The sequence below is a fragment of the Oncorhynchus mykiss genome, chromosome 13, assembly GCF_057628025.1.
Source record: "Oncorhynchus mykiss isolate SJ-2025 chromosome 13, ASM5762802v1, whole genome shotgun sequence".
NCBI lineage: Eukaryota > Metazoa > Chordata > Actinopteri > Salmoniformes > Salmonidae > Oncorhynchus > Oncorhynchus mykiss.
Genome location: NC_143034.1, coordinates 17,017,501 through 17,040,915, shown reverse-complemented (window position 1 = coordinate 17,040,915; position 23,415 = coordinate 17,017,501). Strand labels below are relative to the sequence as shown.

Sequence of the window (23,415 nt, the reverse complement as noted above, 5' to 3'; positions counted from 1 at the left end):
CCTCTAGGATAGACAGACTGCTGTGTAATGGTCTCCTCTCCTCCTCTAGGATAGACAGACTGCTGTGTAAGAGTCACTCTAATGGCCTCCTCTCTCCTCTAGGATAGACAGACTGCTGTGTAATGGTCTCCTCTCTCCTCTAGGATAGACAGACTGCTGTGTAATGGTCTCCTCTCCTCCTCTAGGATAGACAGACTGCTGTGTAAGAGTCACTCTAATGGCCTCCTCTCTCCTCTAGGATAGACAGACTGCTGTGTAATGGCCTCCTCTCTCCTCTAGGATAGACAGACTGCTGTGTCTGGATGGAGGGGGCATTAAAGGCTTGGTTCTGATCCAGTTGTTAATCTCCCTGGAGAAAGAGGCAGGCAGGCCCATCAAGGAACTCTTTGACTGGGTTTCTGGGACCAGCACAGGGGGCATACTGGCCCTGGCTATCGTCCATGGTGAGATGTTACTGCGTGTGTATTATGAGTGTCTGTGTGCAGAGAAACTCATATGGTGTAATGTATGTGTTTTATATAGTTGATGTGGTCCTCAATAGTTTTAATGGAGTGTTTTTATTTTTCATACAAAGTTGTCCCTAACTTCTTAAAGAGCAGCCTTGAAGCGTAGACCCTTTCCACATTGAAGGTGTTTGTTTGTGAGATGCTGCCGTACCTTTCCAGGTACGGATATGGAGTAAATCTCCTCTCTCTCTTCTCTCTCTCCCCCCCCAGGTAAGGATATGGAGTATCTGCGATGCCTCTACTTCCGTATGAAGGAGCAGGTGTTCAAGGGGTCGCGACCCTACGAGTCGGCCCCTCTGGAGGACTTCCTGAAGAAAGAGTTTGGCGAGAACACCATGATGACAGACGTACGGCACCCCAGGTAACCATGGCAACACTCTGGCTTTGTCTGATTGGTCAATTCAGGGGGCTGCTGTAATACTAACACCATTTCATTAGTTTCAATTGTATTTTCAGTGTCTCTGAATGTAGGTTTTCTCTCATCCTGAGGTTTCCTTTGTCTCTCTAATATTGTCTCTGTGTTTCTCTGTCTCTGTGTGTGTGTTTCTCTGTCTCTCTGTGTGTGTCTCTCTGTCTCTGTGTGTGTGTGTCTCTCTGTCTCTGTGTGTGTGTCTCTCTGTCTCTGTGTGTGTCTCTCTGTCTCTCTGTGTGTGTGTCTCTCTGTCTCTGTGTGTGTGTCTCTCTGTCTGTGTGTGTGTGTCTCTCTGTCTCTGTGTGTGTCTCTCTGTCTCTGTGTGTGTGTGTCTCTCTCTGTCTCTGTGTGTGTGTGTTTCTCTCTCTCTGTGTGTGTGTGTTTCTCTCTGTCTCTGTGTGTGTGTATTTCTCTGTCTCTCTCCACAGGGTGATGGTAACCAGTGTGCTGGCAGACAGACATCCAGGAGAGCTCCATCTCTTTAGGAACTATGACCCCCCTTCCCTGCCCAGAGAACGCCCCTACGCTGGCACAGCCACCTTCCTTCCCCTCACCATACCACAAGGTAACAGAGTGGGGGGGGGCAGGTTGTGTTTGTGTTCTACCTCAGTGTGTGTGAAGTGATAATGGCCATGTACTGTTATAATCTGCAACCGGCACAGCCAGAAGAGGACTGACCCCTCAGGGCCTGGTTCCTCTCTAGGTCTCTTCCTAGGTTCCTGCCTTTCTAAGGAGTTGTTCCTAGCCACCGTGCTTCTACATCTGCATCTTCCTGTTTGGGATTTTAGGCTGGGTTTCTGTATAAACACGTGGTGACATCTGCTGATGTAGAAAGGGCTTTATAAATACATTTGATGGATAATGATCGCCCTGTGGTCTGAGTGTCGGTGGTGTTTGGAGTGTGTGTGTCAGGGCCAGCTGTGTTTCCATCTGGTGGTGGTATGAGTGTGTGTGTGTTGTTGTTTCAGGATGGGAGGATGAGGATGTGTTGATAGTTGGATACACTCGGGAACCTGCTAAAAAACGTAGGAAGGTGACCGACCAAGGTGTGTGTGTGTGTGTTATGGCTCTGTGTGTTATGGCTCTATGTGTGTTTGGTCTGTCTGTGTTTTTGATCTGTGTGTGTGTGTGATGCCTGTTCTCTCTGAGTAGAGGTGAAAAGGTCACAGTGAAGATGCTTGGTGAATCTGCTCTCACACCTCACCAATTTCACTTGAACTTTTTTCATCATCGATCATGATTTTGTCTGATTGATTGGTTGACTTGATGCTTAGCCCCAATCCTCTTGGCCTATCAGAGCAGGTTGTGTGGAGAGCCGCCCGTTCCAGTGGCGCCGCCCCCACCTACTTCCGACCAATGGGGCGGTTTCTGGACGGAGGGTTGCTGGCCAATAACCCGACACTGGATGCCATGACTGAGATCCACCAATACAACAAATCCCTGAAAGCAGAGGTGTGACTCTAAGACGTTTCATCTGAAATGTTCCTTTTGTACTGACTCGTCTGTTTAACATCTCTGTCTCTCTCTCTCTCTGTTTATTTTGAATGTAGGGGCGTGGCCTGGAGGTGCAGCGTCTAGGTGTGGTGGTTTCTTTAGGGACAGGTAGAGCTTTATATTGGTATATTATAATATGTAGAGATCATATGGATGTGTATATTATTATATTGGGACAGGTAAGAGCTTTATATTGGTATATTATAATATGTACAGATCATATGGATGTGTATATTATTTATTGGGACAGGTAGAGCTTTATATTGGTATATTATAATATGTACAGATCATATGGATGTGTATATTTATTGGGACAGGTAAGAGCTTTATATAGGTATATTATAATATGTACAGATCATATGGATGTGTATATTTATTGGGACAGGTAAGAGCTTTATATTGGTATATTATAATATGTAGAGATCATATGGATGTGTATATTTATTGGGACAGGTAAGAGCTTTATATTGGTATATTATAATATGTAGAGATCATATGGATGTGTATATTATTATTATATTGGGACAGGTAAGAGCTTTATATTGGTATATTATAATATGTAGAGATCATATGGATGTATATATTTATTGGGACAGGTAGAGCTTTATATTGGTATATTATAATATGTAGAGATCATATGGATGTGTATATTATTATATTGGGACAGGTAGAGCTTTATATTAGTATATTATAATATGTAGAGATCATATGGATGTGTATATTTATTGGGACAGGTAGAGCTTTATATTGGTATATTATAATATGTAGAGATCATATGGATGTGTATATTTATTGGGACAGGTAGAGCTTTATATTGATATAATATGTACAGATCATATTGATGTGTATATTATTATATTGGGACAGGTAAGCCTCCCCAGGTAGTGGTGAACTCTGTAGACGTGTTCAGACCCTCCAACCCTCTGGAACTGGCCAAGAGCTTCGTAGGCGCCAAGGAGCTGGGCAAGATGCTGGTGGACTGCGTGAGTTGGTTTAACGATTGGCTGATTTATTGAGTGACCCTTTATCCTGCATAGTTAAATGTTTGAATTAGTGAAACGTAGGTGACACTAATAGTTGATAGTAATTCACATTTTAAAAATCTTCATTTTCATTCAACATTTCCGCTCTGAAACCAATGTCCTAGTAGTCCCTGTTTGAAGAGGTCCCTGTGTTATTACTCATCTGCAACACACTGATCTCCTCTGTCTCTCTCTCTCTCCTTCCTTCTGTCTGTCAGTGTACAGACTCTGATGGTTGTGCTGTGGACAGGGCCCGGTCCTGGTGTGAGATGACTGATACTGTCTACCACAGGTCAGTCTGACACTAACCTCATCATACTGACACTGTCTACCACAGGTCAGTCTGACACTAACCTCATCATACTGATACTGTCTACCACAGGTCAGTCTGACACTAACCTCATCATACTGATACTACTGGTCATATGGCACATTGAATCCCATTCATATACATGGGGTGGACAACACATTAAGAACACCTGCTCGTTCCATGACGTAGACTGACCAGGTGAATCCAGGTGAAAGCTGTGATCCCTTATTGATGTCCCTTGTTAAATCCACTTCAATCAGTGTAGATGAAGGGGAGGAGTCAGGTTAAAGATGAAGGGGAGGAGACAGGTTATAGATGAAGGGGAGGACACAGGTTATAGATGAAGGGGAGGAGACAGGTTATAGATGAAGGGGAGGAGACAGGTTATAGATGAAGGGGAGGAGACAGGTTAAAGATGAAGGGGAGGAGACAGGTTAAAGATGAAGGGGAGGAGACAGGTTAAAGATGAAGGGGAGGAGTCAGGTTAAATATGAAGGGGAGGAGTCAGGTTAAAGAAGGATGTTTAAGCTTTGAGACATGGGTTGTGTATGTGTGCCATTCAGAGGGTGAATGGACAAGACAAACGATTTAAGTGCCTTTGAATGGGGTAGAGTATGAGGTGCCAGGCACACTGGTTTGTGTCAAGAACTACAACGCTGCTGGGTTTTTCACTCAACAGTTTCCCGTGTGTATCAAGAATGGTCCACCACCCAAAGGACATCCAGCCAACTTGACACAACTGTGGGAAGCATTGGAGTCAACATGGGCCAGCATCCCTGTGGAATGCTTTCAACACCTTGTAGAGTCCATGTCCTGATGAACTGAGGCTGTTCTGAGGGTTAAAGGGGGAGGAACAACTCAATATTAGGAAGGTGTTCCTGATGGTTTGTCCACTGTGTCTCTGTACATTGGAAATGGAACGTTTTAACCCTTTGCACTCGGACCCATAAACGTGTTGAAAATGGTAGATTTGGGCTCTAATAAGCACCTAAATTGGAACTTAGTGGCTGTACAGTGACATGATATACATGAGGTCAGAGCTCAGGGTCTGTTTCACAGCTCTGTGTGGGTTTGGCTGACAGATGTTCTGATCTTCAGCACCACGCGCAGCAACAAGCTGCCCCCATCCCTCCCGCTAGTGAGGCGACGTTTGCAAATGTTTTGTCTTGGTGAGGGGAACCGCTGTGAAGGAAGATGACCGGATGTGTTTTGAAAGACGGAGCCCTTGAGGATTGTAATAAATGTCATACAAGCAGGCAGACACCTGTGAGTGTAAATGTGCACTTCTCATCTCCAAATCACCATGGCGTTTCCAGTGACAGTGTTTTTATGATCACGGTCTGTTCAGGTCCAAGATGACATGGCGTCATACCCTGGGAGGTTCTGAACACAATCAGCCTGTGTTTGTCTGTTGTTCAGTTCCAAGATGACATGGCGTCATACCCTGGGAGGTTCTGAACACAATCAGCCTGTGTTTGTCTGTTGTTCAGGTCCAAGATGACATGGCGTCATACCCTGGGAGGTTCTGAACACAATCAGCCTGTGTTTGTCTGTTGTTCAGGTCCAAGATGACATGGCGTCATACCCTGGGAGGTTCTGAACACAATCAGCCTGTGTTTGTCTGTTGTTCAGTTCCAAGATGACATGGCGTCATACCCTGGGAGGTTCTGAACACAATCAGCCTGTGTTTGTCTGTTGTTCAGTTCCAAGATGACATGGCGTCATACCCTGGGAGGTTCTGAACACAATCAGCCTGTGTTTGTCTGTTGTTCAGTTCCAAGATGACATGGCGTCATACCCTGGGAGGTTCTGAACACAATCAGCCTGTGTTTGTCTGTTGTTCAGTTCCAAGATGACATGGCGTCATACCCTGGGAGGTTCTGAACACAATCAGCCTGTGTTTGTCTGTTGTTCAGTTCCAAGATGACATGGCGTCATACCCTGGGAGGTTCTGAACACAATCAGCCTGTGTTTGTCTGTTGTTCAGGTCCAAGATGACATGGCGTCATACCCTGGGAGGTTCTGAACACAATCAGCCTGTGTTTGTCTGTTGTTCAGGTCCAAGATGACATGGCGTCATACCCTGGGAGGTTCTGAACACAATCAGCCTGTGTTTGTCTGTTGTTCAGTTCCAAGATGACATGGCGTCATACCCTGGGAGGTTCTGAACACAATCAGCCTGTGTTTGTCTGTTGTTCAGTTCCAAGATGACATGGCGTCATACCCTGGGAGGTTCTGAACACAATCAGCCTGTGTTTGTCTGTTGTTCAGTTCCAAGATGACATGGCGTCATACCCTGGGAGGTTCTGAACACAATCAGCCTGTGTTTGTCTGTTGTTCAGTTCCAAGATGACATGGCGTCATACCCTGGGAGGTTCTGAACACAATCAGCCTGTGTTTGTCTGTTGTTCAGGTCCAAGATGACATGGCGTCATACCCTGGGAGGTTCTGAACACAATCAGCCTGTGTTTGTCTGTTGTTCAGTTCCAAGATGACATGGCGTCATACCCTGGGAGGTTCTGAACACAATCAGCCTGTGTTTGTCTGTTGTTCAGGTCCAAGATGACATGGCGTCATACCCTGGGAGGTTCTGAACACAATCAGCCTGTGTTTGTCTGTTGTTCAGTTCCAAGATGACATGGCGTCATACCCTGGGAGGTTCTGAACACAATCAGCCTGTGTTTGTTTGTTGTGAAGGAAATTTGGCGCGGCACACGCACCTGAATGCACTCAGGACTCCTTTCTATGGGCACCTACGTTACAATCTGTTTGCCTTGTGAAACCCTGTAAGATCCTATTTTTACATGTTGGTAATGGAACAAGCTGTCACATGATGCCCACCTGACACAAATTGCAATTTATAACGGACCTGTTTTTGTATTGTGTGAACGGCAACAGTAATTGTGTAATTGCAGGGTTGTGTTCCAAACAAATCAACTACAAGTGTGCTTGATCAGGTTCCTCAACGGCACAGCTAGGAGAGCTCCAAACAACACCTTATAGTTGAAACTGTTCTCACACTGGAGAGGTGTGTCTCCTCTTGGAGACACCAGTTGGTCCTCACTGAAACTCTTGTCATTGTTTTGTGTCTTATGTTGCACCTCCCCCACGTTTTCCAGGAATATTCTCATGTTACTGAATGTATCCGGAGTATTTTCAGTTTTCGAAGTCAACAAATGCAGCGAGAAGAACAGTAAATGTAAAATGCACATAAAGTCAAGTGTTGTCAGGTGATCTGTTGTCCTCACCTTCAGTCTAATCATTTCCCCATTATCTCCAAAACTGTTCCCTTTCCATTGCTACAGTGGTTATGCATTTCATATTTATTCTTTATCCCATAAAGGCCAATTCCCACAAGTGTAAAGGGTTAAAAACATTCTGTGTGACACTGTGCTCTTGTTGAACTAGCCTGCTCTCTCCTCCCATCCCCCCCAGACTGAGCCCCCAGCTCTCCCAGGAGGTGATGCTGGATGAGGTGAGTGACGCCGTGCTGGTGGACATGCTGTGGGAGACCCAGATGTACCTCTACGAACAGAGGGAGAACGTCCAACTCCTGGCACAGCAACTACTCAACGGCTACTGAGGAGAGGCAGAGGCAGGGATGGGAGCATGCTATGGGAATCCCAGATGTACCTCTATGAACAGAGGCACTACAGGAGTTTGTTCATTACGCCAATTCTGTGGCAAAACGTTTCGTCAACAGAAGCAAATGGAAGGAAACAGGGAGTGACCTACCAATACCTACCTACCAATTTGTACAGTAGAAACTAATTTTCTATTGGGGTGTAATCATTGTGTAGATGAAAAATGTACTTGAAAAAGCTCAGAGCAAATGTCCATCACCTGATGGTTTGTCAGAGAGGTAGAGAGAGACACACAGAGAGGGGAAGAGGTAGATAGATACACACAGAGAGGGGAAGAGGTAGATAGATACACACAGAGAGGGGAAGAGGTAGATGGATACACACAGAGAGGGGAAGAGGTAGATGGATACACACAGAGAGGGGAAGAGGTAGATAGATACACACAGAGAGGGGAAGAGGTAGATGGATACACACAGAGAGGGGAAGAGGTAGATGGATACACACAGAGAGGGGAAGAGGTAGAGAGATACACACAGAGAGGGGAAGAGGTAGAGAGATACACACAGAGAGGGGAAGAGGTAGAGAGAGACACAGAGAGGGGAAGAGGTAGAGAGATACACACAGAGAGGGGGAGAGGTAGAGAGAGACACAGAGAGGGGAAGAGGTAGAGAGAGACACAGAGAGGGGAAGAGGTAGAGAGATACACACAGAGAGGGGGAGATAAAAGAAGAGTGACGTTTCTTCTCTTTCAATAAGTCAGTCTAAAACCTGGGGAAAGGAAGATTCAGCTTTGCACAACAGTCCTGAGACTGACACAGTTACAAATTATATAAAAAATAAAAATCAGAAACATTTATACTGGAAAAAGATAAGAAATAGAGGATTACAGTTTGTACAATTGACCTCTTCTTGACATATCCTGAAGTTGTATTTATTTATTGAGCTAATCTAAATCCTTCAAATAATCAGATTTACATTCAATAAAACAAATGCAGCCATGTGAATGATGTGAATGACTGTTTTGCATCATTATTACCACATACTACACCCATAATCCCTCAAACCGACATCCCCATTCAAGTCAACGATGCCTTAATGGGAGGGCTGGCGGGCCATTCTCAACCTGTTCAATAAGAAACTCTTGTTTTCGTTGCAACATGCTCTACTATGATTTGCTACGGTGTGCACTAATGAATACGACCCGGGTCTATCTCTTGTAACTACTTTTGTCCTATCATGTCTGCCGCCTTGCAGTCTTAACTCATCTCAATGGGTTGTGATACTATCTATCTGCACTATTTGTCTGTGTCTGAAATGGCGCCCTGGTCAAAAGTAAGTCTACCTCGTGAATAGGATGGTATTCAGACTCAAGACTTTCAGTTTTTAACTGAACTCTTCCACTTGTTTGTATTAATATCCTATGTACGGTTGTGTATCGGCTTTATTATTGATGATGAAGTGGATATATGAATAAAATAGTAACCTATGGAACTGAATCATTGATTTTTTTATTGTGTAATTACTGTGCAATTAATTAGGTAAGGACCATTTTAAAACGTCATTTCTAAGTAACAACTTGTTAAACACAGGGCTGTAAAATAAAAGGTGTCCTATCTCTGTTGCTATGCCTACAGGTAGTGTGATGTTTTTCTACATTTTGAGGTATAGTTTTTTAGTTTCGTCTTTACCTTATGCACAGGAAATGTGTCCTACAAGTGTATTTTTTATTATTACCGTAATCTAATGCTACATGTAGTGCTCCGAGTGTGAGCCTACCTACCTACGTCCCTCCCTGTGGTGGTGGCTGAGTTGGAACAGGGGATGTTTCCATCCTTTCACTCTGATCCATCCATCTATAATTCAGCTGACCCGGCCGTATCGGTGTCTCTTTCTTTCTTTCCCTCTGTAAAATTGGCGTATGATGCAGGGATGAAGAGGCTGATTAACGAATGGGAGAAAGAGGGAGCGAGAGAAAGGAGCTATCACAACAGGTTGTTGTTGGTGGCAGAAAGAACAAGGGAACAACGAGGCAGAAGGAGGAGTGGGTTAATAGCCAAGGTGACTTTCACTATCAAAAGAAAAGAAGCCTGAATACGCTGATTAGTACCTAGCTAGCCTACTACCAACTAAATTGTTTTATTTCTTAACTTTCAACTAGTACTCTGGAGTGTAAAGACAAGAGTTTATTCATGTATGTAAAATCCTAATTATTCCGTTTTTGTTTTGTGGAAATCGAAGCGGTTACTATGTCGGGGGCGAACAGTGATCAGTTACATAGGTTTACATTGTCTGTGTACGCGGTAAGTATATATTTTATGGTAGGCTAATACTATGGGGTTAGATTATTGAAATGTTGTAAATAGAGTATTGGCAGTAATCTACCCCCATCTTTCACACTCCAATAATACTCTAAATGTGGGTGTATTGGGGGAAAAATGTACAAAAACTTTTCAAAAAACATTTTACTGGGTGGTTCGAGCACTGAATTCTGATTGGCTGACAGCCGTTGTATATCAGTCCATATACCAGGATATGACAACTTTTTTATTTCTACTGCTCTAATTACGTTAGTAACCAGTTTATAATAGCAGTAAGGCACCTTGGGGTTTGTGAGCATTTCGCTACACTCGCATTAACATCTGCTAACCATGTGTATGTGTGACAAATAAAAATTTGATTTGTGATACAGTGGGCTCCAAAATTACTGGCACCCCTGACTGGCAATGCACAAACAATGCTTAAACAAATATAAACAATATAATTATAGCGATAAACTCAAAATACCAACATGTGAGAAATACTGTACTTTATTAATGTTTCAATGGAACCCACCAAAATAATTTATTGATTTAATTAAAAATCAATGTCCTCCAAATCAAGGTTTCACAATTAATGGCACCCTTAAAGATTGTTGTAAGTAACATCAACCAAAATTAAACCACAAATTAAATTCCACTTATTTAAGTGATGTTTTGGGGCTGTTTTAATTCCAGTGGTCCAGGGGCACTGGTTAAGATTGATGGCATAATGAATTCCGCCAAGTATCAGGCAATTTTGGCTGACAATCTGGTTGCCTCTGCCAGAAGGCTGGGACTTGGCCATAGATGGACTTTCCAACAAGACAATTACCTGAAACATTCCTCAAGATCCACACAGAAATGGTTCTGTGACAACGAAGTCAATGTTCTGCCAGGGCCATCTCAGTCGCCGGACCTCAATCCAATCTAAACCCTGTGGGCTGAGTGGAACAGGGCAGTTGATAAGCGCAAACCCAAGAATGTGAAGGATCTTGAAAGGATCTGCATAGAGGAATGGTCCAAAATCCCTCCAGATGTGTTCCTTAACCTTGTCAAACATGACAGGAAAAGACTTATCCTTGCCAGAGGTGGTGGCGCTAAGTACTAAATGAGGAGTGCCAATAATTATGAAACCTTGATTTTGGTCAAATGTATTTTGTGTTAAATAATTGTTTGATTTTTGTTGGTTCCATTGAAACATTAATAAAGCACAGTATTTCTCACATGTTGGTATTTTGAGTTTATCTCTATAATGATATTATTTATATTTTTAAAAGTATTGTTTGTGCATTGCCAGTCAGGGGTGCCAGTCATTTTGGAGCCCACTGTATATGACCAATATACCACGGCTAAGGGCTGTATCCAGCCACTCCACATTGCGTCGAGCTAAGAACAGCACTTAGCCGTGGTATATCGGCCATATACCACACCCCTTTGGGCCTTATTGATTAAATATACAACCACTTGTAAGCCCTACTAAACACAAGGCATTTAGTTTTGGCCATTATTCAATGTTTGTTTGTTCTGTGTTCTCTTCCATAGAACCTGATGGAACAGTTCAACCCAGGCCTACAGACGCTAGTTACATTAGGAAACAGCTATGTCAAGGCTTTCCAAGGTGTGTGTGTATATGAGTGAGTGTGTGTGAAAGTTAATACATAAGTATGCATTTGTGTCATTGTGTGTGTGGGGGTCATCCCCCTGACAAGTTCCCTAGACCTAGTTGGGCTAACATGATGTCAGCGTCCTTCCTCTGACAAGTTCCCTAGACCTAGTTGGGCTAACATGATGTCAGCGTCCTTCCTCTGACAAGTTCCCTAGACCTAGTTGGGCTTACATGATGTCAGCGTCCTTCCTCTGACAAGTTCCCTAGACCTAGTTGGGCTAACATGATGTCAGCGTCCTTCCTCTGACTGATATAAACAGTACAAGGCATCTATCACAGGTCAGATAGTTAGCAGGTAGATTTAACATGGTAAAGACAGGCGTTAGCAGGTAGTTGTAACATGGTAAAGCCAGGCCTGTTTCCCATAGAGGTAGAAGATAGCAGGTCAGCTAGTTAGGTCAGCTAACATGGTAAACAGATGCCTGTTGCCCATAGATGTATAAAGAGGGCCCATCTTTGTATCTGTGCCATGATGGCTTCTGTGACTTTAAAATGGTGGAAACCTTCATTGGCAATGTCTACGCTAAAACAGCTGCTATCGATCCAGAGCCATCCTTCCACCTCTATGGATGTTACCTAACCACTGGGCTATTTATGGACCCAGTCTTACCTGTATCAGGTGTCAATCACCACAGGTGTTTTACTTATTGGGTAAATTGTTTGGGACAGTTAAGATATGATTACAAGGTTTGGTTTGTGTCATTATTGGGCTTGTGAGTTAATAGCTATAATGCTAAAAGGTATGTGTGTGTGTGTGTGTGTGTTGCAGCCTTGGCTGTTACCAGTGAGGCCTACTTTAGTGCTGTAGCGAAGATGGGAGAACAGGCCCTTCACACACTCTCCTCTCGCTCACTTGGTAAGTGTGTGTGTGTATGTCTGTCTACTGTATTGTACCATAGAACCAGCTACAATGGGCCAAGCACAGACTGGGGCTATTTTAAAGGTGGACTCAGCGATATGACCTAGATGCAGAAAGTCAATAGCATAGTGGGTCAATTTCTGCAACAACTAAGAACTTCTCCTCTGTTTGGTGCCCTGGCTACCACGCGGTGAACAGTGTGATGTGAACCTGTGCACATGCGCAGATACTGTGTGACTGTGAGAGCAAAGTCTTGCATCTTGCTCATCTCAATATCTGTGGTGCTGCTCGCGACAATGTCATTTTGCTGAGTCTATCTTTAACTTCCTTCTTAGCGTCTTTGAGTAACTTTGAGGTTGTTGTGGCAGGCGGTGTGGATGACTGCCAAGAAATAGCAATAAGAACAGAGTTTACTGAGAGGTAAGGGTGGAATGATCAAACACACACACACACACACACACACACACACAGTAGGCCAGCTAATGAATTGAGTGCGGCTGAAAGACTGTCATCTATAATTCAAAGCAGCTACCTGATCCTCTCTTCATGGTCACACTGCTGCGCTGACCTTCTCACTTGGCTGACCTGCTGTAGCTACACTGTCATGCTAGCCTAGCTCTGACGCACGGCCCCATTCGTTCCCCATGAGATGCTATTGTCAGCGCTAATAAGGCTAGGTTGCTAGCTCTGACGCACGGCCCCATTCGTTCCCCATGAGATGCTATTGTCAGTGCTAATAAGGCTAGGTTGCTAGCTCTGACGCACGGCCCCATTCGTTCCCCATGAGATGCTATTGTCAGTGCTAATAAGGCTAGGTTGCTAGCTCTGACGCACGGCCCCATTCGTTCCCCATGAGATGCTATTGTCAGTGCTAATAAGGCTAGGTTGCTAGCTCTGACGCACGGCCCCATTCGTTCCCCATGAGATGCTATTGTCAGTGCTAATAAGGCTAGGTTGCTAGCTCTGACGCACGGCCCCATTCGTTCCCCATGAGATGCTATTGTCAGTGCTAATAAGGCTAGGTTGCTAGCTCTGATGCACGGCCCCATTCATTCCCTATGAGATGCTATTGTCATTGCTAATTGGTGATACTAATGTGTGTATGTATGATCCACAGGAGATGTCCTGGTACAGATATCTGAGACGCAGAGAAGACTCACAGCTGAGATGGAGGGAGTGGTCAGTATCTGTTTTATCTATGTCTGTATGTTCCTGATCCTATTTAGTGTCTTTATACCACCTATTTATCTATGTTTATTTACAATATGTCCACCCCACTGTTTCCATCCACAGCATGTGTGTGGACACTGCCATAGAGTGTAACATTGTTTTTCTCCCCCCCTCAGGGTGTAACGTTGTAATTCTTCCCCTTCAGATTCGATGGTTCCAGGTAGAAGTTTTACAGGCCATGGAGAAGAATGTCAAGTTGGATGAAGAGTACATTGACGTGAGTATCTGGCGTGTGTGTATGTGTGTGTGTGTGTGTGTGTGTGTGTGTGTGTGTGTGTGTACTAACACATACTCCTGTATCTCTTCCACAGGGCAGTCGCAGGGTGTATGAGCTGGAGGTGAGGAACCAGGCAGAAGCTCTGGAGAGACAGCTGAGAAGAGGAGCCTTCAGAGACTCACTGGTACACACACACACATACACACACACACACACACACACACACACACACACACACACACACACACACACAGAACAACATCATGTGGACACTCTTACTGACACTTGTGGCTGCTTCGCCTGATGTATTGTCCTATATTTTTATTTTTAATCCCAGCCCCCATTCCCACAGGAGGTATTTTTGCCTTTTGGCAGGCCGTCATTGTAAATAAGAACTGACTTGCCTAGTTAAATACATAAAATAATAAAGACACACACACCCACCCTCCTTCTTACAGTTAAATCAGACACTGTCCAACACTACCACATTCCATACAGTAATGGTGTGTTTGTGTGTGTGTGTGTGTGTGTTCTCTAGGAGCACAGTGAGTACATGCAGTACCTGAGACAGAGTCAACATGACATTATGAAGGAGGAGGAGAGGAGGTCAGTCTTTACCATTATTAATACATTACCAACACAATTACTATTAGAACCATTATTAATACATTACCAACACAATTACTATTAGAACCGTTATTATGATGATGGATATGATGACGGTTGTTATTTGTAGGTATCGCTTCCTGGCAGAGAAACACTGCGGACTGACACAGTCACTGCTCTTCCTCATCAACAAGGTACACACACACACACACACACACACAGACATGTTTATGTCACAAACGGGGACGTCAGAAACCTTTACAAACACACGCAGGTAGTGTTCTGAAATGTCCCCATCTCTCCCCCAGACAGGGGCTTCCCTACAGCAGAAGGCTGATGGATGGAAGGAGAAAGTGAACGAGACACGAGGCTCCAGACCCCGTAGCCCCACCCACCCTGACCAGGAGGAACAGGTTAGAGACCCCGTAGCCCCACCCACCCTGACCAGGAGGAACAGGTTAGAGACCCCGTAGCCCCACCCACCCTGACCAGGAGGAACAGGTTAGAGGCCCCGTAGCCCCACCCACCCTGACCAGGAGGAACAGGTTAGAGACCCCGTAGCCCCACCCACCCTGACCAGGAGGAACAGGTTAGAGACCCCGTAGCCCCACCCACCCTGACCAGGAGGAACAGGTTAGAGACCCCGTAGCCCCACCCACCCTGACCAGGAGGAACAGGTTAGAGACCCCGTAGCCCCACCCACCCTGACCAGGAGGAACAGGTTAGAGACCCCGTAGCCCCACCCACCCTGACCAGGAGGAACAGGTTAGAGACCCCGTAGCCCCACCCACCCTGACCAGGAGGAACAGGTTAGAGACCCCGTAGCCCCACCCACCCTGACCAGGAGGAACAGGTTAGAGACCCCGTAGCCCCACCCACCCTGACCAGGAGGAACAGGTTAGAGACCCTGTAGCCCCACCCACCCTGACCAGGAGGAACAGGTTAGAGACCCCGTAGCCCCACCCACCCTGACCAGGAGGAACAGGTTAGAGACCCCGTAGCCCCACCCACCCTGACCAGGAGGAACAGGTTAGAGACCCCGTAGTCCCACCCACCCTGACCAGGAGGAACAGGTTAGAGACCCCGTAGCCCCACCCACCCTGACCAGGAGGAACAGGTTAGAGACCCCGTAGCCCCACCCACCCTGACCAGGAGGAACAGGTTAGAGACCCCGTAGCCCCACCCACCCTGACCAGGAGGAACAGCTTAGAGACCCCGTAGCCCCACCCACCCTGACCAGGAGGAACAGGTTAGAGACCCCGTAGCCCCACCCACCCTGACCAGGAGGAACAGGTTAGAGACCCCGTAGCCCCACCCACCCTGACCAGGAGGAACAGGTTAGAGACCCCGTAGCCCCACCCACCCTGACCAGGAGGAACAGGTTAGAGACCCCGTAGCCCCACCCAACCTGACCAGGAGGAACAGGTTAGAGACCCCGTAGCCCCACCCACCCTGACCAGGAGGAACAGGTTAGAGACCCCGTAGCCCCACCCACCCTGGCCAGGAGGAACAGGTTAGAGACCCCGTAGCCCCACCCACCCTGACCAGGAGGAACAGGTTAGAGATCCTGTAGCCCTCCCCACCCTGACCAGGAGGAACAAGTTAGAGACAAGTATTCCACCCAACCAATCAACCTTCCCCTGTCTCCCTCTCTCCTCAGCTGTGTGGCTCAGTGAGCTCTCTGCTGCAGACAGTAGATGAGGACAGAGACATGTCTTGGGCCAGGAGAGAACAGCAGGCCCTGGGGAGAGTGCCCTCTAGAGGTGTGATGACTACACTGCACCCCCAAAGAACAGGGTTATATTTAGTCAATCAGCTACACTACTCACGTGTGTTATTGTATTCATTTAATGCATAGCAGGGAAATATTTTGGTTGATACCGTGGGGATTTTTCATTGGATAAACTTTTCTCCATCCGTCTCTCTTTCTTCTCCTTCCCCATCACCCTCTCTACCCCCTTCCTCCCCCAGCCCCGTCCCCCCTCCACAGCCGATCCCGCTCCTCCTCAGTGGGTGAGTCTCTGGGTCTGGGTGGGGGTAGGACCATGAGAGCCCTGGTGTCCCACCCACCCTCCTCCAACCCCAAACTGCTACCCTTCACCCGGGGAGAGATGGTCACTGTGTTGGTCCAGGAGCCGAGGAATGGGTGGCTGTATGGGAGAACGGAAAGCAGCCTACGGTAGGTGACAGTGGATAACAGACTATGGTAGGGGTCAGTGGATAACAGACTATGATAGGGGTCAGTAGATAACAGACTATGATAGGGGTCAGTAGATAACAGTCTGTGATAGGGGTCAGTAGATAACAGTCTGTGATAGGGGTCAGTAGATAAGACTATGATAGGGGTCAGTTACTCTCTACAATAGATAGCAGACTATGATAGGGGTCAGTAGATAGCAGACTATGGTAGGGGTCAGTAGATAACAGACTATGATAGGGGTCAGTAGATAACAGACTATGATAGGGGTCAGTTACTCTCTACAATAGATAACAGACTATGGTAGGGGTCAGTAGATAACAGACTATGATAGGGGTCAGTAGATAGCAGACTATGATAGGGGTCAGTAGAGAGCAGACTATGATAGGGGTCAGTTACTCTCTACAATAGATAACAGACTATGATAGGGGTCAGTTACTCTCTACAGTAGATAACAGACTATGATATGGGTCAGTTACTCTCTACAGTAGATAACATACTATGATAGGGGTCAGTGGATAGCAGACTATGATAGGGGTCAGTAGATAACAGACTATGATAGGGGTCAGTGGATAACAGCAAGGACCATTATGATTAATTCCTTTGTTTGTCTGTTTGTTTGTTCCTTTATCCATCCATCATTCATTCATTCCTATGTGGCTGGCTGGCTGGCTGGCTGGCTGGCTGGCTGGCTGGCTGGCTGGCTGGCTGGGAAAACAGTGGACTTTATCTAGGAACTTGTCTGTTCCAGTATTTAGGCCATTGTTGTGTTTGCTAATATTCCTCTGGTCTCTGTTGTTCCAACAGCCAGGGCTGGTTCCCAGCAGCTTATGTTTCTTCTATTGAGGAGTTCTCTAACCTTTTGGGGTCCAGGTATGTCAATCAATCAATCAATCAATCAATCAATCAATCAATCAATATGATCATATCTGACATTTGACCCTCCAGTGGCACTTCCTTGAGGAGCCACAGCATGAACAACCTATTGGATCCCTCTGACACCTCCATGGGCCAATCAGAAAAGGCCTACGGTGATGTTGCGCCCCCTACCACACCCACTCGCAGGGCCTCCGTCGACTTCCGACCAATCTCTCCCCTCCCTGAGAGGAGGGCGGAGCCAGAGATTGTGACGAGAACAAATAGCCTGAAAGGCTACAACGAGCTCCCGCCCCCTCCTCCTCCGCCCCCGCCACCCCCTCACCCAACAACAATGTTCCGGAGGGGGTCAGCTGACTTTCGACCAATCCAGCTTACTTTCCCGGAGAGGACAGCAGAATCATTATCACCCCTTGGAGCTTCTGGAGAAAACCTACTCTTTCCCAGGTAGGTGTGTGTGTCAGTGTGTGTGTGTGTGTGTGTGTGCCTGCTGTGATGTTTGTAATTCGTGTTGAGTGCTAGTCCTTTACATGTCACCTGATCTGTTGCAGGGGAACCAATCCCTTTGCGACAGTGAAGCTTAAACCAACAACCACCAATGACAGATCAGCACCGAGGACCCACTGACCAATCAGCACAGAGATGTCGACGTCAAGAAAAGCTGACGTCCTTGAGTTTGACATTGAGTCTATTTTTAGAGAAATTATGTAGATCGTCTAATCGTGTAAAAATATATATTTATTTATTTGTACTATTATGCGATTTAAGAATAGCACTTTGTCACATTGTTTGTGTGTTTCGATAGATTTTCCAATGGTTTACTAATTGTTCGATCTAGGATGCTTTTATTGTGAAATAGATACTTTAATTTTGAAAATATCTAAATGAATCTTCTCATTTGTGCATCCCTTGTTCTACAGTATATTAGTGTCCAGTCTAGTTTATATTAAATCATTAAATAATAACAAATAAAATAGTCATTTTACTCAAGGTGTTTTATTTCTTAGTATTTCTTATTTTGAATCATTTCTCTCTCTTCACCACTCTACCTCTTTATTTATACATCTCATCACCCGACGAGAGAGGAAGGAGGAAATGAGGGAGGGAGGAAAGGAAGGAGGGTACAAGTATATGTGAGGTGGAAAAAATAAAGAATGAGAGACACAGGTTGTATGGGTTCAGTCCCCAAAAAATGGCACTCTATTAAAAATAGCTCCCTATTCCCTTTCGGCACCCTCTGGAAGTAGTGCACTATAAAGGGATTAGGGTGCCATTTGGGTAAGGTGACATAGGGTCCATAGACGGCTAGAGAGGAAAGGGAAGGTGTCTGGTACATTATATCTACAGGAAAGGTTTTCTTTTAAAATGAGACAGTCATGAGGTTTTCAAATCAAAACAGGACATATATACAGTATGTTGGTGCGGTAGAAAAACATACAAATAAATACAGTAGTGCTTGTTGGGGAGTCCCCTCTCTGCCTCCCCCTGGTGGACGTCTCTGGTACTGTTTCTGGTTAGAGAGACTGGGCCTGCGTGGTGCGGAGTAGTGTGAAGTAGCCTTGACGCTGATCTTGGGTCAGTTGGCATTTTTCCCCGACTAATGGTTAAGGTTGGGAGGATTGGAGAAGGTGATCCTAGATCTGTGTGGAGGAGAAACTTCACCTTGGACTAGATGGTGCTTTTTGGGTGATGGGGGGGTGGGGGGGGGGGGGGGGGACTAGAGGTGCTCTTTACACCTCATGGACCAAGACTTCAAACTCTGGAAAAGAGAAGAAGAGGAGGACATTAAGATCCTCTGGGAGTCAGGATTTCATTCCGTTATCATCCTACCACCTCTCTCACCGTCGATGCCGATCTTTCCATCTCCGTCCTTGTCGGCGGCGTTAAGGAAGGCTTTGGTCTCGGCGTCGGTCAGGTCTCTGCCGTCCTCAGCGAAACTCTTCAGCACAAACCTGAGGTAGAAGAGAGTTCAAAGGTTAGGGGTCAAGATTAAGGAGCTGCGTGTGTGTGTGTGTCTGCTGTTCTCAGCAAAACACTTCAGTACGAACCTGAGGTCAGAGATTTATAGCGTGAAGAAAAAATGTATTAAGCTAGGACTGCAAAATCCTGTTTCCTTTCCCCACAATTTCTAGGTTTTCCAGATATCATGTTTGGGCGATTCCTGGATTTACTGCTTATCATGACGCCAGGGATCTTCTAATCAGGATTTCTGGAACACCTTGGCATTTTGGCCAAGTTATCGCAATTTCCCAACCCTGTATTGGGCATGCGTTCTAAATGGTATGCAAGCTTGTAAATGGGAAAATAGCCACACATTCACATCTGATGAATATGTGTGTGTGCACCTGTCCATGTGCGTATTTGGTATGAGTCTATGTGTGTGTGTGTGTGTATCCTTCTATGTGTATCTCTCTTCCTCTTACTTGAGCTCCTCCTCCTCAATGAATCCACTCTGGTCAGCATCAATAGCCTGGAACACCTTCTTGACATTGTCAGGAGTCATGGCCTTCAGGCCCACTAGAGCAAAGAACTTCTTATGGTCGAAGGAACCCTCCGCTGGATGGACGGACGGACCGACCGACGACCGGACACACACAAACACAAACACAAACACAAACACACACACACACAGATACACACACACGGACAGGTAAGCACACACACATAAACACACACGCAAAGGTATGCACACACACATGGACAGGTAAGCACATGGACAGGTAAGCACACGGACAGGTAAGCACATGGACAGGTAAGCACACAGACAGGTAAGCACATGGACAGGGAGGACAGGGAGGGAGGAGACGGGAAGAGGAAATGGAGAGATATATATTATATTATTTTCAAAAGATTTGGTTTGGTTTTCAACAGTGAAAACTTGTGCTCACCTTTGACTGCATCAAGGGCCTTCTGAATATCATCAGCTTTCAAAAAATCTTTCAAAGCAGCCATCTTGGTAACTGAGGGGAGAGAGAGAGAGGTTTATGAATATATAATATGGATAGCATAAATGAGGCGCTAGGACAAAGTGCTTAGTGTCAGTTACTAGGTTCTATTGAGCCCTGAGACCTTGGCTAAGGAACAGGACAGACAGAGATACACAGACCCACTGTCTCTGGGAATGTGATGTAAAGCACCATGAATAGTGTCTGGCAGTCACAAAGTAAGGACAGTGGATGTAAGGACACACTGGAGAGGAGGAGGAGAGAGGGAAGAAAAAGAGAGGAGAGGAACAGCATCAGAGTTTGGCCAGTGACCATGAGCTGGGCTCTATATCGTTCTGGCACTCAACGGACACCCAAATTAACTTGGCAGAGGTGGGGAGGATGGGAAAAGGAGAGGAGGGGAGGAGGGTAGAAAGGGGAGAGGAGGGGGGAAATGAGAGAGGACGGAGAAAGGAGAGAGGAGGGGAGAAAGGAGAGGAGGGGAGAAAGGGGAGAGGAGGGGGGAAAGGAGAGAGGAGGGGAGAAAGGAGAGAGGAGGGGGGAAAGGGGAGAGGAGGGGGGAAAGGGGAGAGGAGGGGGGAAAGGGGAGTGGAGGGGAGAAAGGAGAGAGGAGAGAAGAAAGGGGAGAGGAGGGGAGAAAGGGGAGAGGAGGGGAGAAAGGAGAGAGGAGAAGGGAAAGGAGAGAGGAGGGGAGAAAGGAGAGAGGAGGGGGGAAAGGGGAGAGGAGGGGAGAAAGGGGAGAGGAGGGGAGAAAGGAGAGAGGAGGGGAGAAAGGAGAGAGGACGGGGGAAAGGGGAGAGGAGGGGAGAAAGGAGAGAGGAGGGGAGAAAGGGGAGGTGGGGAGAGAGGAGGGGAGAGAGGAGGGAGAAAGGGGAGAGGAGGGGGGAAAGGGGAGAGGAGGGGAGAAAGGGGAGAGGAGGGGGGAAAGGGGAGAGGAGGGGGGAAAGGAGAGAGGAGGGGGGAAAGGGGAGAGGAGGGGAGAAAGGAGAGAGGAGGGGAGAAAGGGGAGAGGAGGGGGGAAAGGGGAGAGGAGGGGGGAAAGGGGAGAGGAGGGGGGAAAGGGGAGAGGAGGGGAGAAAGGGGAGGGGAGAAAGGAGAGAGGAGGGGAGAAAGGAGAGAGGAGGGGAGAAAGGAGAGAGGAGGGGGGAAAGGGGAGAGGAGGGGAGAGAGGAGGGGAGAAAGGGGAGGCGGGGAGAGAGGAGGGGAGAAAGGAGAGAGGAGGGAGAAAGGGGAGAGGATTGGGGAAAGGGGAGAGGAGGGGGGAAAGGGGAGAGGAGGGGAGAAAGGGGAGAGGAGGGGAGAAAGCTGACCAAAAGCCATATTTGGTAATATAAGACGCAGCATAAATAAAGATTGTGAACAGAGGTGCAATGATAATCAACAAGATACTTCCCAAGACAAATCTTAGAAGAAAGCATATGACTACCACTCTCTCAAAATGGAGCCAGAGTCCTATTGCCTCACATTTACAAGTTCACCCAGCTCTATTTGATCATGGCAGTTGTCGTGTCCTGGGTGCACAGTTTCAAAATGTTTGTGAAATCATTCCTGCATTGCCTTAAATTGCTCAATAGATGTCAGTAAAGAGCCAGACAGATATCACTTAATAACTACTCAGTACAACTGAGAGAGAATCTCAATAGTCTCCACTAGCATCCTTACCCTCGCCTGCAATAATGCAAGAAGACATTGAAAGATAAATTGGTGGAAGCCGTCAGAGGGACTTTCTGTCTGACTCTGTCTAATTATTCTAAATAAGAACAAGGCCATGGGGTGAGGAAGCCTCTATATTACTGAGATAAAGCCTGATTAGGTTAGTGACATGGAGGTATAGAGTCTAGTGACATGGAGGTATAGAGTCTAGTGACATGTTGGTGGATAGAGTCTAGTGACATGGAGGTGGATAGAGTCTAGTGAAATTGAGGTGGATAGAGTCTAGTGACATGGAGGTGGATAGAGTCTAGTGACATGGAGGTGGACAGAGTCTAGTGACATGGAGGTGGATAGAGTCTAGTGACATGGAGGTGGATAGAGTCTAGTGAAATTGAGGTAGATAGAGTCTACTGGCATGGAGGTGGATAGAGTCTAGTGACATGGAGGTGGATAGAGTCTAGTGACATGGTGGTGGATAGAGTCTAGTGACATGGAGGTGGATAGAGTCTAGTGACATGGAGGTGGATAGAGTCTACTGGCATGGAGGTGGAAAGAGTCTAGTGACATGGAGGTGGATAGAGTCTAGTGACATGGAGGTGGATAGAGTCTAGTGACATGGAGGTGGATAGAGTCTAGTGACATGGAGGTGGATAGAGTCTAGTGACATGGTGGTATAGAGTCTAGTGACATGGAGGTATAGAGTCTAGTGACATGGAGGTGTATAGAGTCTAGTGACATGGAGGTGGATAGAGTCTAGTGACATGGAGGTGGATAGAGTCTAGTGACATGGTGGTATAGAGTCTAGTGACATGGAGGTATAGAGTCTAGTGACATGGAGGTGGATAGAGTCTAGTGACATGGTGGTGGATAGAGTCTAGTGACATGGAGGTGGATAGAGTCTAGTGACATGGTGTTGGATAGAGTCTAGTGACATGGAGGTATAGAGTCTAGTGGAATGGTGGTATAGAGTCTAGTGACATGGAGGTATAGAGTCTAGTGACATGGAGGTGTATAGAGTCTAGTGACATGGAGGTGGATAGAGTCTAGTGACATGGAGGTGGATAGAGTCTAGTGACATGGAGGTGGATAGAGTCTAGTGACATGGAGGTGGATAGAGTCTACTGGCATGGAGGTGGATAGAGTCTAGTGACATGGAGGTGGATAGAGTCTATTGACATGGAGGTGGATAGAGTCTAGTGACATGGAGGTGGATAGAGTCTATTGACATGGAGGTGGATAGAGTCTAGTGACATGGAGGTGGATAGAGTCTAGTGACATGGTGGTGGATAGAGTCTAGTGACATGGAGGTGGATAGAGTCTAGTGACATGGAGGTATAGAGTCTAGTGACATTGTGGTATAGAGTCTAGTGACATGGAGGTGTATAGAGTCTAGTGACATTGAGGTGGATAGAGTCTAGTGACATGGAGGTGGATAGAGTCTAGTGACATGGAGGTGGATAGAGTCTAGTGACATGGAGGTGGATAGAGTCTACTGGCATGGAGGTGGATAGAGTCTAGTGACATGGAGGTGGATAGAGTCT

General features: G+C 46.3%; 3 protein-coding genes across 21 annotated transcripts in view; 2 read left to right on the top strand and 1 right to left on the bottom strand.

The window, feature by feature from the left end:
* The window catches only part of pla2g6 (phospholipase A2, group VI (cytosolic, calcium-independent)), a 33,782-nt gene extending 24,958 nt beyond the window's left edge, over nt 1-8,824 (top strand). For 5 of the 18 annotated variants that reach the window (XR_016485700.1, XR_016485704.1, XR_016485701.1 and 2 more), the window contains 9 exons: nt 280-443; nt 717-867; nt 1,347-1,483; nt 2,216-2,370; nt 2,469-2,520; nt 3,280-3,395; nt 3,653-3,726; nt 7,180-7,636; nt 8,021-8,824. Coding sequence is in view for 10 of the 18 variants with exons in the window: in XM_090195428.1 (XP_090051554.1) it covers nt 280-443; nt 717-867; nt 1,347-1,483; nt 1,887-1,964; nt 2,216-2,370; nt 2,469-2,520; nt 3,280-3,395; nt 3,653-3,726; nt 7,180-7,327 (1,075 nt within the window). In the remaining 8 variants the exon portion in view is untranslated. The other 13 variants (XM_090195428.1, XM_090195423.1, XM_090195424.1 and 10 more) reach the window with 3 other exon arrangements.
* A 559-nt stretch (nt 8,825-9,383) lies between these two features.
* baiap2l2b (BAR/IMD domain containing adaptor protein 2 like 2b) lies at nt 9,384-18,266 on the top strand. The gene is made up of 14 exons (XM_036940134.2): nt 9,384-9,628; nt 11,168-11,243; nt 12,061-12,147; nt 13,268-13,329; nt 13,526-13,597; nt 13,692-13,781; nt 14,136-14,203; nt 14,334-14,397; nt 14,512-14,616; nt 15,864-15,966; nt 16,175-16,382; nt 17,208-17,273; nt 17,349-17,723; nt 17,828-18,266. The coding sequence occupies exons 1-14, from the start codon at nt 9,575-9,577 to the stop codon at nt 17,901-17,903; spliced, it is 1,506 nt and encodes a 501-aa protein (XP_036796029.2). The 5' UTR covers nt 9,384-9,574; the 3' UTR covers nt 17,904-18,266.
* pvalb7 (parvalbumin 7) overlaps nt 18,257-23,415 on the bottom strand; it is a 69,684-nt gene continuing 64,525 nt past the window's right edge. For both annotated transcript variants that reach the window (XM_036940136.2, XM_036940135.2), the window contains exons 2-5: nt 20,165-20,236; nt 19,700-19,832; nt 19,119-19,228; nt 18,257-19,035 (exon numbers count right to left, since the gene is read on the bottom strand). In XM_036940136.2, coding sequence (XP_036796031.1) covers nt 19,007-19,035; nt 19,119-19,228; nt 19,700-19,832; nt 20,165-20,228 — 336 coding nt within the window. In that variant the 5' untranslated portion in view covers nt 20,229-20,236 and the 3' untranslated portion in view covers nt 18,257-19,006. The remainder of the gene's footprint in view (nt 19,036-19,118; nt 19,229-19,699; nt 19,833-20,164; nt 20,237-23,415) is intronic.